The sequence below is a fragment of the Melospiza georgiana genome, chromosome 6 (genome assembly GCF_028018845.1).
Source record: "Melospiza georgiana isolate bMelGeo1 chromosome 6, bMelGeo1.pri, whole genome shotgun sequence".
Classification (NCBI taxonomy): Eukaryota; Metazoa; Chordata; class Aves; order Passeriformes; family Passerellidae; genus Melospiza; species Melospiza georgiana.
Window position 1 is genome coordinate 6,888,238 of NC_080435.1, and position 14,832 is coordinate 6,903,069.

Genomic DNA, 14,832 nt, shown 5'->3' on the forward strand with positions numbered 1-14,832 from the left:
CACCATACATACTCTTGCTTTGGGTCACGCTTAGAGGTCACGGTTTGCCTTCACCATGTGGTGAAGGCAGGGTCCCAAGCTGTATGCCTTGTTGCTCCCTGCTGTCTGACAGCTTCTTTTTCAGCATCCCTCTTCTGACTGTTCTCCAAGCCCAGAAAGTAACTCTGAAAAGCTACAGGGTAGTATAAAAAGCCAGCACACATCCTGTGGGGGCCTATAACCATTCAACCCTTCACGGGCTCTGTGTTTCCTGTCACAGCTCCGCCTTCTCCAGGTGCCTGAATTAGGTTTATAACCCCTCCCACTCTTCTCATTTACAAGCACTAATTTTTGTGTCCTTGCCAATGTACTAGCACGTCTGTGACCTGTACATAGACTGTGCTACTGTTGGTCCTGGTGAGCAATGCCTTCTAAGCCCATAGTGTGGCTTCTGGTGCTGCACTGCTCAATCTGATTGTTGCAGAGAAGATTGAAGAGACCTTTCTTAGTCTGCTGTTAGCTGGCCCTTGTGCCTGTGGGAATCCCATGCATTGTATGTGTAGAGTCCCTCAGAGCTGAGTTGCAGAGCTGCTTGCCTGGGCTGGCACACTGGCATCTGCCTGTTGCTGTGCCTGCTCTGTATGCATGTCCCCTGCCCACTTTGTGCCCAGGCACTGGTGGGCACAGACAGGTAGGCACATGGCTAGCAGCTCCTGGGTTCACAGGGTAATACTCTCCTGCCGTGTCAGTGGGATAGACAGATGCCCCTGCAATCTCCCACACCTTTAAAACTGTGCAGTGTGGCCGGTGTTGCTTGGTCACCTCCTGGTTTACCTCTTGTCACTCCTTGGGTAAGCTCTGTGCTCTGATCTTAAAGCCAGGCAAGGACCAGGTACCTTGGCCAGACAGTCTGTTAAGCCAAACATGGCAGCACATCAAGCAACTCCAGTGGGATGAGAGAGGGACTGGGGGGCTGCCCAGATGCAGGCTGTAACAGGACACCTTGCTTTTCTGCAGGATTTCCCTGCACAGCCCTCTGCTTTAGAGCGCCTGCTCTTCCAGGTGTGTATGGCCTCTCTCTGTCCTCTGGGCCCATCTGCCATGTCCACTGTGCCAGTCTCAGGGGCTCATCTTGTGACACTGCTCTACAGTCAGCTCCAGTCTGTCCCATGGTGCTCCCTGTTGCAGTGTGCTGTGCCTGTGTTCAATTTCATCCAAGTGCCTGTGGTCCTCTATGTCTGCAGGGACCTCCCAAAGCAGGAGAAATGCTCTGAAGAGAGATGCAGAGGCCATAAGCTATGTCTTTATCTTCTCTTTTATTATGCAGGAGGGAGATGGAGCCAAGCCAAAGACAGTGTCATTCCAGAGGCTGTCACCCAAGTGGTGCTTCCTGGACTGTGAGTATCCCCCTCCACTCGGAGCTGGGTCTGATGATGTGCTGGCAAGGTCCTTTGGTCTGCCAGCTCAATGGAGGTAGGGGATGGAGATCCACATGGCTGCAAAGATCCAAGGGTTATCGATGCCTTAGAAACCACAGAAGCACCTGAGAATTAGGGCATAGGAATTACATCTCCTATGGCCAGAAAAGTGGAGGAATCAGTAGCTCAACTGAAGTGTGTCAACACCAATGTGTGCAACATGGGCTACAAACCAGAGGAGCGAAAAGATATGGCAGAGCAAGAAAACTATGACATAGTTGCCATCACAGAAACATGGCAGGACAAGTCACACAGCTGGGGCTGTGTTACAATGGATGGTTATAAACTCTTCAGAGGGGACAGGCAAGGAGGGAGACCAAGCTGATCTCTTCCTATGTTGAGATGACTTGCTCAGTAAAAACTGTGGATGTTGTCCACCTGAACTTCAGTAAAACATTTGACACTGTTTCCCACAGCATTCTCCCAGGGAAACTGGCTGCTCGTGGCTCACATGAGTTCACTGTTCCCTGGTTAGAAAACCAGCTGGATGGCCGGGCCCAGAGAGTGGTGGTGCCTGGAGTTACACCCAGCTGGCAGCCGGTCACCGGTGGTGATCCCCAGGGCTCAGGATCGGCCTGGTCCCATTTATTGTCTTTACCAGTCTGGATGGGGAGATCAGGCACAGCTCAGGCACTTGCAGATAAGTTGGGTGGGAGTGTTGATCTGTGGGAGGGCAGGAAGGCACTGCAGAGGGATCCGGGCAGGCTGGATCATGGGCCAAGGCTGATTGCATGAGGTTCAAAAAAGTAAATGTCCTGACCTTGGGTCACAACTACCCCGTGCAGTGCTGCAGGCTGGAGGAATGGGAGCTGGAAAGCTGCTCAGCAGAAAAACACCTGGAGGTGCTTGTCAATGGCAGCTGAACATGATTCAGTGTGTGTGTCTGTCAGGATCTGATTACTAAGGTTCTCAGGAATGCCCCTGCCCAAATTAAGGTGAAAATGAGACCATATGTCAGTGACAATAGTATGGGTTTTTGACTGTAAATGTGAGAGAGAGAGAAATAGAAAATAGGTGTGGGGACAGAAAGAGAGTAACAGGGACAGAATAAAGAAAGTATCACCACTCCATGGATCCCAGTGATGTTCTATTGATCCTCTCCAGCTGGTCTTTTTGGTGGTGAAGGTCCCCTCAAAAAGAATAGAATCTGATGGGTTAATACACACTCAGGCCATGTATAAAAATCCCTACCTCCTTGGAGTAGGGGGACAGTTTGCCTCTGTCTCTTCCACATTTGTTGCATTACGTGCAGTCCTGTGGTTCAAAGCCTCAGGAATTACTGTGGAGGCACTTTAGGGGGACTTTGATGGATTAGTGCACCCCCTCAGCTGCCCCTCACGTGAATGTCCCGTGGATGTCGCCTTCCCAGGGCTGGGGGTTCCACAGCCAGTTTGTACAAGGGAGGATGGGTTCACAGCCCCTGAGCAGAGGTTACAATGCACCAAAACTTCCTCCCCCCTCTCAGATGGGGGGTGAAATCTGTGCAAACCTGCTCCAAGCAAATGGGTCTGTGGGCTACAGCCTCCCCCACCCCAAAGCAAGCCAGAGATGATTCTTAGCGTGACTGCTGGGTTGGGCTCACATTCTTGCCCTTGTTTACTTGTTTGTTTCAGGTGATTGAAGAATTCCCTTTACTTAATCTTAGCAGTTTAACTTTCAGTCTAAAGTCCCAGTCAGGTATCTTCATGGAAGCTTCTTGGGTTGTAGCTTCTTTATACAGTTTTTATACAGTTATAATGAGTAAAACTTTATAGCAGTGTTTGAGGCATGAATTATTTCAGTCTCTGACAGTGTCCAGCTGGCCTAGAAGGCCAATGGCCTTCTGGCCTGGATCAAGAAAATTGTAGCCAGCAGGACCAGCGTAGTGATTGTTTCCCTGTTCTCAGCCCTGGTGAGGCCACACCAGGAATCCTGCATCCAGCTTTGGGCCTCTCACTGCAAGAAGGACACTGAGGTGGAGGAGCATGTGCAGAGAAGGACAATGGAGCTGGTGAAGGCTCTAGAGCACAAATTTTAGGAGGTGTAGCTGAAAAAGCTGGGGTTGGTTACCCTAGAGAAAAGGAGGCTAAGGAGAGACCTTGCCACTCTCTACAACTACTTGGAAAGAGATTGTGTGAAATTGTGTTGGTCTCTTCTCCCACGTAACAAGCAAGAGGATAAAGAGAAATGAATGACCTCAAGTTGCATCAGGGAGGCTTTTTTCCCCACTGAAAGGGGGATCAAGCATTGGAACAGGCTGCCCAGGGAAGTGGATGAGTCCCTATCCCTAAAGATACTTAAAAGATCTGTAGATGTGGCACTTAGGGATGTGGCTTAGTGGTGGACTTGGCCGTGTTTGATTAACGGTTGGACTCGATCTTAAGGGTCTTTTCCAACCTAAGCAATTTTTGTGATCATTCCGTGGTTCTATGAATTTGGGGGGTGAGAGAACAGGTGTTCAGTGACAAGTGACAGGGAACCATTGAGGCTTGGGACTCATGGATGTTGGGGTCTTTGGGGCTGAGCACAGCAGTGCTTTCCCCCAGGCTGCATGTCTGGCTGCTGACGCGGAGTGGAGCATGGGGAGTCTGTGGTTCTCTTGCCGCTGGAGCTGAAGGCAGCTTGGTGGCATGTGTTTGTCACTGCGGGACTGCTGGGGATGCTCTCCTGAGTTGTGCAGGCAGGGGGCCCCCCTGCTCCAGCATGCCCGGAGCCGGGCTCACCATGAGCGTAGCAGTGTTACGGGAGAACAGCCTCCCTGTTGGGCTGCAGCTGCTGCTTCTCTCCTGCCTGAAAGTGCCTTTCTCGTCTCCCTTTGCCTTCTCCGACCAAGAACCTCCCTCTGTACCTGGAAGCTGGCTGAGTGAAATGCCGATTTGTAGCATTTGATCTCTCTGATACCCCAGCAAGCAGCATGTAGACCACAGCAGAGCACAGCCATGGGTTGCAAAGTGGGCCTGGGAAGGCTCGTGCTAGGCAGAGAGGGTGCAACTTCTCCCTTCAAGGTTCTAGCCCTGTGTATGGTGTCACTACTAGGACTGCTGTACCAGGGCCACTTTCCCTTCCTCCAGTCTCCCAGCAGCAGGTTCTGGGCTCAGGAAAATGTGTCAGGAAAGAGACTAGAGTCTCATTCAGCACAGCACAGGTTTGTTCAAGTAGCTGAATTATAGGCCTTGAACAGTAGCTCCCTGGATGCAAATATCCAGGATAAACATGGCTCTTTCACTCCTCTCACCTGCTCTAGTACATCCCCACTCTGTTTGCAGAGAGACTTCCTTGGGTCTGCAAGAATCCCACTGCAGCAACCTCTCCTGGACTGGCACCAGCAGCCTGTCAGGATATTGGGGAAATGTTGCTCTGCATAGGAATCCAGCTGTCCTGGCGCTGTGCTTTTACTTTTCCTGGTCTCCCTTGGTGATGCCCTTAATCCATAACCTCTCCCTGCTCCCCTGGGGGTGGTGGCCATGTGTGTCTGGCTCCAGCATAACCACTTGCTCTGTTGGAGCTTCTCTCTCTCTGTGGTGATCTCTTCTCTAAGGAAGAGGGATGCACTCAGACAGGTTGGAGGCTGATTCGGAGCTCTCCTGCCATCCTAGGAGACAGGGACTTGGATCTACAGCTGGTGGTGGCATGCTCTGTTGTGCCACACATGCTCTGAGTGGCCTCATGAAGGTCCTTAGTCAAGTCAGCAGGAGGCTGAGCCCTCTCTTTTCCCAGCCTCCTGTAGTGCCCCCATTTCTGAGCACTGTTCAACAAGGTGCACCATGTTCATCACAGCAGTTCCTCACCTGGTATAAGAGAGTGCTGAAATGTGCACTGCATAGCCCTGAGCTTCATCTGCTCGGAATAATGCTGGAGCACCTGAAAGCCCCCAGAAAGGCCATGGCATCAGCTAGTTGTGTTCCTGCCTTACCTGTGGCTCCCTGCCAGGAGTCATTGAGGAGAAGGTAGCAAGCAAAGGCGTGTTTCACGGGGACATGGTGGTCTGTTGGCCTAAGGGGCTGCCTCTAGGGTGAAGACACCAGCAGATTCATGAAGGAAAGTGGTTTGCTCCTGGTCAGGGGCTGCTGTTTGCTCTGCTGTACCCTCTGTGCAAGGCATGAAGTGGCTGGATAGCTCACTGTCACTGGTGATGGGAAGAGGCTCTGTCTCGCACCAAGGATCAGCCTGTCTCATTCTGTTCCTGTCTTACAGCAACCACGGCCGATCGCTTCTACAGGATAGACCGCGCACAGGTGAGTGCAGCCTCCCCCTGCACTGTCATCCCCTGGGAAGGTGCTTGCATGTCCCACCTGCACACAGGCCAACAGGCAGGCTTAGCCTTAGGGCCACACAGGTCTCTAGAGAAAAGGGAAGACGCCTGGGTGGTAGCACAGAACCTTAAAAGCTAAAAGCTGCCTGCAGGGCCCTCCAGTGCAGCAGGTAAGGAATAGCAAACATAAAGACTGGCCAGGGGACCTGCCAGCTGGGATCGTCTTCACCAGTATTAGATACTTTCCCTAATGATCTGGGGAGGGGGGTGTGGAGATAAGGTTTACGAGGTCGCTAAGGCGGCAGGAGACAGGAAGCCTGAAAAGAACAAGGAGATGCAAAGGCTCCCGGGCACAAGACTGTTCAAGCCACCATTGCTGTGCAAATAGGTGGGCCACAAACTCACCCAATGGGATATGAGGGGATGTAGTTTTACAGAAGTAGGTCTTGCTTCTGAGGAAGCACGTCCTGACTTGTGTCTTTCAGGAACACCTAAACTATGTGACAGAGATCTCTCAGGATGAGCTCTATGTCTTGGACCCAGAGCTAGTGGTCACTCAGACTGTGAGCACTTCTCCTGCCATGCCTGACCTCGTGGACTCTTCTGCCACACCCCCTGGGCACCATTTTGCATTTCCTTCCTGTTCCTCCTCTCCATCCTCCTCTCCTGCTCCCAGGTGAGTCTGAAATGGGGGTGCTGGGTCTCAGGAAGAATGGGCAGTAATGGGAGAGCTAGGGTTGGCTTCACAGCATTGATCCCTGGGCCAGATTACAGGGGAGCTCCCTGGAAGTAAGCAGAAATTCACTGTTAGGTAAGGCCAAGGGATGAGATGCAGTCCTGTTTTCCTTGTTCCTCTGCCAATGCTGCCCTAAGTAGCCACCATCACCAGGTGGCTCAGCCATGGGGTCAAGCTCCAGCACCTGGGCCATGGGGCAGAGGACAAGGGTGTCTCTCAGCCAAACCAAAGCCAGTGATGAGTATGGAGGAGCAATGGCATCAAGAGCAGGAGTGGGAATGGGAATGGGGAAGAACCCAGATCAGGGAAGGAGTGCTACAGGCAGGTTTCTCCATCCCTCTAATGGTGGCATGCCCGTTAGGGCCATCTGCTGCCAGGACTGGCAGGGTTAGTTACACTTTCTCTTCTTCCCTTCCAGCGCTGAGCATGAGCACTGCCTTCCACATAAAGGTGAGTGGAGTCCTACCCGTGGTCATCCCCCCTCTTGTGTTGCACTTTTGTTTTCCTGCCATGGGTTTTTTTGGCCTATCCTTTCCCTGGTGAGCAGGGAGGAGCCCTGTTGTTCCATGTGTTCTGAAACATGGAGCCCTGCAGGCAGGTGACCCAGAGGTGAGCACAAGAGACTTGACAGTGATTTGTGGAGTGGCCCAGCCAGGGGCCTTCCCACCTCTAACTTGCGGGAAATTATGTGGCACGGGGTTAATCCCCCACCTGCAGGGCTGAGCGTTGTGGACTGGGTTGGAAGGCTGTCTCTGCCTCTCCCTGGGGAGGTGGGAGCACTAGATCAGGGGCCTCACCAAGCTGAACAAATGGAAAGAGTTTCCTGAAACTTGATTGGAGCCTGGAGGTGTGAGTGAGTCATTGGTGAGCAGCATCTTGGCTGCTGGCTGATGCCCAGGAGACCTGCTCCCGGTTTTCATCACAAGTTATCCTGCCCAAGGGCAGAGACTGCATCTCCCTGGGGCTGAGATGTGGCTGCACCCCTAGCTACGTGGTGTCTCTTTTCTTTCCCTGGCTTGTTCCTTACATTCCTGAAGGTGGAGAAGCCATATAAATGCAGTCTGACCAAAGGGTTAATCCCTGGAGGAGCTTGTGCTCCTGCCCCACGCCTCTGGTGCCCAGCTCTTGTCTCCAAGATTAGATAAGCAGTGTTCCAGATTAACTTTTCTGACCCTGACACATCTCTCTTTGCAGATGACCTTCTGATAGAAGCTGCCAAGAGTGGCAACTTCAGTAAGGTAGGTCCTCCAGCAGCCTGGTGCAATGAGCAGCCAAGGCTGGCTCCTGGGCTGGTGTGCCCCTTGAGCTAAGAGAAGCCCTGCCAGCTGTGCTCCCCAGTTGCCCTGGAGCAGTGTCTGTCAAAGGCCTTCCTTCAGGAGTGGTAGCTAGGAACCAGGCAGGCTTCTGGCAAGGAGCTCTGGTTCATCTCCTGGGAGACACAAAGGGAAGGGAGGAGAAGGGAAGGGACTTGGTAACATGGCTGAGCTGGCCAAAGCTTCCCACCAGCATCAAGTATCCACACAACCTGTCAGACACTCCAGGCACATAATGCTGGGGCTTGGAACAGGGAAATGTAACTCATCCTGAGCAATCTGACAATCCTGTAGTTCCAAGAGCTGCACCAAGCTGGAAGAGACCTGATGGTGCGAGATTCCTCAGGCCAGACTGTCCTCCACCATGCTGTCAAATCAGGAAGCAAGGACATCGTCAAATACATCATCGAGAATGGTGAGCTGGAGTCAGAGTGCCACTCTTAGCAAAGGTGCCTGGCAGCAAAAAAAAATCAACCCTCTGCTCAGAGGGAGTGCTCCTGGGCTTAGATCCCTTCCCTCTGGGTTTGCTACGTCATCCTTCTGGTGTATGGGCTTTTCCTGGCTTCTGTCTGCCAGTACTGGGGTGTCCTTATGGCTGTTGCTGCATCCTGGCAGGGATCAGCATGTCTCTGGGAAACATTTCTCAGTGTCTTGCTTCTGCCTTCAGGGCAGCTGACCAGTTGTTTTTGGCAGTTCCCACTGAAATACAGGCAGCTTTACTTTTATTTAGATATTTCTCTGTAGTGAGTCCACAACCACTTCTTCTTTCCTGGGATCAGCTGGGCTCAGATGCCATTGCTGACCTGAGTTCTTTGAAGCTAGGACTTTTGCAGGCAGCATGAAAATAGCAGCCCCTATGGAATGATGCAGACTGTGACCAGGGAGTAGGCAGGTCTGTCTCTGCCAGGTCTGTCTCTGCCCCAGAGCCAGGTCTCACTCACCTGCACTCTTTCTTTCCACAGCTCCTTCAGAGATCCTTGATGCCACAGAGGAGGAGAAGTAAGTCGCTGCCTGACTTGCATTACTTGTTGGCCAGACCCTCTGTGAAGTGACCGGTTATAGGGGCACTTCAGCTGCCCTTGTTCTAATTGCCAGCCATGATTCCCAGTCCATTTTGGACAGACTGCCCCTGAGTAGCACCCCCTCCTCTGCCTGGACAAACACACAACTTACCATCAGCTGCTGCTGCCACTGAATTGCTCTGTCCCTTGCTGCCACCTGCATGTGCTGATTGTCCCTGTTCAGGGGGACATCTCACATCTCCTGCTTTCTCCTCCTCAGCGGTGAAACCAGCTTGCACCAGGCTGCAGCCTTACGCCAGCGCACTATCTGCCACTACATCGTGGAGGCTGGGGCCTCGCTCATGAAGACAGACCTGCAGGTGACAGTGGGAACGGTGACAGTGGGGCTTTCTAGGGTGACCAGAGGGCTGGCAAGGAGCAGAACCAGCAGGGGAGCAGAGCAGGGGTGATTTGGGTGAGGTGTTTGCCAATCAGAGAGGAGCTCACATGGAGTACCTATGCTTGTCCAGTGGAGCCCAGCTACAGAGGGGTTAAATTCCTCTTCTCCTAGTGCTTCTCTCCCTGTTGTTTTATTAAATTAGCAGCAAGGGGCTGGAATGTCTCATCCCCGTCTCCCCCTTCCCACCCTCGGGGGTTAGAGCAAGGACATTCTCCCTCCCAGCTGCAGGACTCCAGTGCTCTCCCCCACCAGCAGTCATAATGGGGGATCTGGGAGCTCCTCTTGGTGGATGAAGCCAGCCTGTGGGGAGCAGAAGCAAGCAGTTGCAGCACTTTCCCTCACATGCTGAGTTAATTGAGCTGTGCCTTAGTGTCAGGGAATTGTGCCAGCCCTGGCAGAAGAGATGCAAAAGGGGAGGGCTTGGGGCCATATTTTGGTACAGGAGGTTCCCAGGGCTGGCATATGGCAGAGAGGATGTGGTCAGATCTCTCTGGTGGAGGCTTGTAGTGATGGGCTGTAGCAGAGGTGATGTAGAACAAGCCAAGAAGGTACAATCTGTGGGTCTGGGACACCCATTAGGAGCCCAGTTGAGGGGTGCTGGTGGTGGTGAAGCTTGGGGTTTGATTTAGACAATGCACGTTCCTGTTTGCCAGCTGCCAGGAGAATGCAGTACAGATAATCTCTGGCTCCCCATCTCTCTTCCTTGGTCCTGTCTAAGGCTTAGGCCTTGCACAGTGCCCAGAGTGGGACTGGCCTAAATGGAGACTCAGCTGGCAGAGACAAGAGGAGAGGGCAGTTTGGGGTGCTTGGCCCCTCTCTGTTCCCAGCCCCATCATTTTCCTGAAGGAGAGGAACAGCCCTCAGCCTGCCAGCTCAAAAGGGAGCCTTGCTCAGGCATGTGGCTGCCCCAGGGAATGGGTTTGCACGTGCCTGTGCAAAAGCATGTCGCATGTCAGGTTTGTGGCTGCCTGGGGACCCCGCTGTGCTGCTGCACTGACCTCTCAGGGGCTCAGGGTCACAGCCTGCCTGCACAGGCAGGATTCACCTCATTAGAAACCCTAGCAGCAGACCTGTAGCAGGGCTTTGGAGCAGACTGATCTCGCTCTGCAGTAGTGAGGGAGGCTGAGCCTTATCAGTTGGAGTGCCTCAGCCCAGCCGGGCAGGGAGGCCCTGGCAGCTCCGGTTTCAGGCTGCAGGCAGGCAGTGATGCAGAGAGGCTTCTGCAGGGGAACAGGAAAGAAGCTTAATTCCTCCTCTTTTAAATGAGTGATTGCATTCAGGGGATGTGGGGAGGGGGCCATCAAGGAGAGCCAGCACCAAAGCACAGAGTGATCTCCATCCCCTGATGGTGTGGCTGCTGGAGGTGGTGTGCAGGACCATGGGGTGTGCCCAGTCTTGGGGTGCATATCCCAAGAGTATTTCTTGCTGCATGATACTTCTCTGCAGCCACACATGGATGGGCTTTTGTGCACAGCCACATCCAGGCCCAGTGGAGGACTCTGCATGTCTGACCATTGTTCCTGATGGAGAAATATAGCTGGGGGCTGCTCAGAGGCCCCAGCACACTGCTGCAGCTGCTTGTGCCCTGCTGTGCACCAGGGGATGAGCTGGGCAGGATGGGTATCCCTTCCAGGGCTGGTTTTCAATGGCAGCGGCAGAGCACCAGGTTTCTGTGGCCTTTCTCAGTGGCACATCAGAGCCTGGGCACTTGGAGAGGTGGAGCAAGGAGCAGGGGGAGGGAAGGGGGAGAGAAGACAGAGCTGGGAGTTGTTAACAGATTTGCTTTTTATGGAGTGCGGGAGTTCATTAGTGGACACAATCCAGATGGCTGCAATAAGCGGGTGAAATGTGATCCTCCTTCGGGAGCTGGAGCACGCTAGCCAGGCTGTGAGAGGGAAGGGGGGTTGGTATGCTTGGGCATTCCCCAGACATACCCCTCATTCCTCACCCTTTCCCGCCTGCCTCCCCAGCACAGGGGAAGAGCCAGTCAGGGGGACTAGCCTTTATCTCTTCTTGGGTGACTTGTGTTGCCCGGGGTCAGTCATGTCCTAGCCCAGGCCTGGAGCTGATGGCCCTTCAGGGGACAGCTCCCAGGCCTGCAGTAGTCATGCTCCTCAGGAGCACACTTTGAACCCATGGTGAGCACATGGACATTTGGCTGCCACCTGACTTGGGGTTTGGCTGCAGGCTCTGCCGGGCCCAGCCACACGGGGGAATGGGGACGCCCTTGGGTGCCACAGCAGCCTTTGGGCAGCGTTCGGCGCTCTTGACTTGTCGCTCCCCTGCGCAGGGAGACACCCCGAAGCACCGTGCTGAGAAGGCCAATGACCCCGACTTAGCTGCCTACCTCGAGAACCGACAGCACTACCAGATGATCCAGCGGGAGGACCAGGAGACAGCTGTGTAGTGCTTGGCGTGCCTTAGCCCGAGCCAGCTCTTTCAGGATGAGAAGAGTACAATGCCAACTGCAGAGCTGTATCTGGCCCAACCCTCCCCAGATGCCAGCCTGCTCCCTGGAGATGGACACAGAAGAGCTCTGCCCCAGGCGGGCTGGAACTCTGTTTATGAGGACAATGGATATTTCAGACTTGAAGCCTGATTCTTTGTGTGTGCCCTTCACCTCTCATTCACCACATTCCCTGCCCTAGGTGGGCTCTATCCTCCAGCCATGTTGGAGCAGGCCAGGCTGAAGCCTCCAGTCACCCTTGTTCATGGGAGTAATTCCAGTGCCCCCTCCACAGGCTCCTACCTATAATCCTTATGGGATATCATTGCTCAGTCCTCTCTGCTGGCAGTGCCCCTCTTTTAGGTGCTTGGCTAGGTTTGTGTCCTGTTCCTCCTCTCCTGTCTGGCACAGCTGTGGGAGGCACAGGCTGCATGGACAGACTGCAGAGGCTGTGAGCCACAGACTGCCCCAAAGGAAGCACCACAACCTACTGGCCCTGCTTTCTTCTCCCTCCTGGGGCTGCACCAGGTCTCTGTGTTGCCCTACCCAGAGCCTTCTGCAGCAGGAGGGAAGTCACTTGTGCATCCAGACTTTCCTCAGAGCATCTGGGTCTGGTGCAGCTGGAAGTAGAGCATCAGGTGCTCTCCTGATGGACCTTTAGTGCTCAGTCAGCAGTCTGACTCAGGGCTGGGATGGCATGGAGGAGGCTACCAAACCCTCCCACCACCCTTCTCTCCATGGGGCTGGGCGGAACAGTTTGCACACCCACTCTGCTGAGCATCTCTTTGTGAGCCAGCTGCAGGATGGTGGAGAGCTGCACTCAGCTGGTGCAGTGGCAGCAGTGATTTCTGTTGTATTTCCCAAGTGCTGAGTTAGATTCGGCTGCCCTCCTTGCTTCAGTTTCCCCCTCAATGCTAGACTTTGCACGAGGCTGGATGGGCAGTGCTGGGGTCAGTGCTGCTCTCAGGGATCCCCTCCTGCCCCCCAACCTGGCAACATGCATCCTCTTAGGCTGACTCCTGCTGTTCCCCAGACTGGGCACAGGGCTTTGCAGGGAGCTGACCAACCCACCTGGGTAGACCATGAACTCGCCCTCTCCAGTTTCAGTAGAAAGAAGGATTTGGATTCCCAGGAACCATCAGGGCTCCTAGCCCTGAGTCATGCCTACAGTGGGATGAAGTTTCACAAATCACCTGCCATGGGGCATGAGGCACCACAATCCATCTCCCCTGTTGATTCTGTGAGCACTTGATGCCAAGACATCAAGCCAGGCCTTAAGCAAGGCTTTTGCAGAACTGAATCTCTGAGACCAGGAGGTGCCCACAGAGGAGGAAAGCTGATGGCTCTGAGCCTAGCAGACCTGCTTGGCACTTTTGGGTGGGCAGTGGTTTTGAAGGGGGTTGCTGTTCACATCTTTGCTCTAGGAGAGGATACTGCTGCTGCTGTGCGTGGTCTGTGCAGTCCCTCTGCACTGACATGCAGCTGTGCCCACTGGGTCATGCTGGGTGGCACTGTTTGAATCCCTCCTAGTACCAAGAAAAGGGTATGAGGACACTGTAGGGAACCAGAATACCCTTCAGACTTTTTGTCTAGGGGTAGGGTTTCCTTGAAGGATGGGGATGCTGTACTGGGGAGCAGAGGCACAGGGCAGTGCAGGGTGCCCAGGGGCCAGTGTCAGTATTGGCAAATAATAATGATAGCGTGCTAATGCACTGACAGCTGGGACACTCCAGAAGTGCCTGGAGTTCTCAGCAGCGCTGCTGGCAGGCCACTAATAGACAAGGCACTGTCACTTCTCAGAGGTCCACACCACAGGATGCCCAACTTGGCCCAGAGGCATTTAAGCCTCAGCTTTTCCCTTTCTCCCTTATAGTTTTTTGTACAGGTAGTTGAGAGACACACTGTCCCCCTCCCTGCCTAGCCCCTCCATGCACCTGTGAGCTGAGTTGCTGTGCAATTCCAAGCCTGCTTATATTTTGGTGAAGAAGGAGGGGGTGTTGGTTTCCCTGCTCCCTGAGGGCAGGGGTTCTGTGCAATACCTGGGTCTGTGTTTCTTAGACACTGTTGTAGGATTGTATTTTTGTAATTATGTGAGGGTGCTGGCTCCAGCTGGCCCAGGGCCTGGCATGAGCCTGTATTCCCATTGCTTTTCAACTTTGACTGTTTGGATGTTGTTGTTTCTTGCCATTGTAATAAAGAGATTGATGTTTTAGTTCCTGTCTCCTTGCTGCATCTGCAAGATTGCAGCAGGCACTGCACAACAGATGCCCTGCATGGCACAAACAAGGTTGGATCCCAAGGCCTCTGCCCCTGTCCAAACTTGGGGATACTTTTGGGAGTTCCCTGCTGGCCCGTGTCCTTGTTCACTTCCTAGCCCAGCATCCTTCTGGGACTGTTGCTAGACACAGGCTCTTTGTCCTGAGGGACCTTCTCCTCCATTCTGCAACATACATCAACGCTCAGCATAATGTGGGAAAAGGAGAAAGTGCGCTGCCTTCCCAAGTGATCCAGAAGGCCTTGGAAGTGTGAGTCAGCAGCCTGCTATTGCTCCTTGGGGCAAAGGCAGCAGCCCCAGCAGCTGCCACAGCTGTCAGTGGATACTGCAGCACCATCCAGCCTCCAGTTTCAAAATGTTTGCTGGCCTTTTTTTGTGGTGAGCTGTCCCCAGCCACGCTGCTCTGCGGGAGATGAGCCTGCCGGGGGCTCTTCCTATTCATTTCCAGCTCCAGCAGGGAGTCTTGCGCTTCTGCCTCCAGTGCTGAGCAGTGAGAGCAGGGATTATCTCTGCCACTCTGGGGGAAGGACTGCTCTCTGGTTACAAAAGCAGAGGATTAGGGACACTTCTGCTTCCAGCCTCAGACTCATAAGGATGACTGTGGCTGACACACTTCTATCCTGTGGAGTTTCCTTTGAAAAAGGAGGTAATTGCAGTGGCTGATGGTGTGCTGGTGATGGAGCCAGTGGGTGATGAGGAGCTATACTCATACCTCAGACTTGTATTTCTCGGGGCAGTTTGGCAGCCTGCCTAGTGCTCCTGCCAGCCCCTCTCTGCCCAGAGAAGCAGCCGCCTTCCCTGCCTGCATTGTCCCTTCCACCCCCACTGTGCCTCTCTTTCATGGTCTTCAAACTTCAGCTCCTGCCCAGAGCTAATAGTGAGGATCGGTAGCAGGTGTAAGGCACACCAAATT

The 14,832-nt window shown here is 53.6% G+C and overlaps 1 protein-coding gene across 5 annotated transcripts in view; it reads left to right on the top strand.

Moving 5' to 3' along the window:
• Nucleotides 1–13,856, top strand: part of DGKZ (diacylglycerol kinase zeta) — a 54,341-nt gene extending 40,485 nt beyond the window's left edge. For 3 of the 5 annotated variants that reach the window (XM_058025566.1, XM_058025570.1, XM_058025565.1), the window contains exons 23-32: nt 997–1,041; nt 1,307–1,376; nt 5,631–5,671; nt 6,174–6,364; nt 6,843–6,874; nt 7,619–7,662; nt 8,032–8,152; nt 8,700–8,736; nt 9,019–9,118; nt 11,489–13,856. In XM_058025566.1, the coding sequence (XP_057881549.1) occupies nt 997–1,041; nt 1,307–1,376; nt 5,631–5,671; nt 6,174–6,364; nt 6,843–6,874; nt 7,619–7,662; nt 8,032–8,152; nt 8,700–8,736; nt 9,019–9,118; nt 11,489–11,605 (798 nt within the window). In that variant the 3' untranslated portion in view covers nt 11,606–13,856. The remainder of the gene's footprint in view (nt 1–996; nt 1,042–1,306; nt 1,377–5,630; nt 5,672–6,173; nt 6,365–6,842; nt 6,875–7,618; nt 7,663–8,031; nt 8,153–8,699; nt 8,737–9,018; nt 9,119–11,488) is intronic. The other 2 variants (XM_058025567.1, XM_058025569.1) reach the window with 1 other exon arrangement.
• The last annotated feature ends 976 nt before the right edge of the window (nt 13,857–14,832 follow it).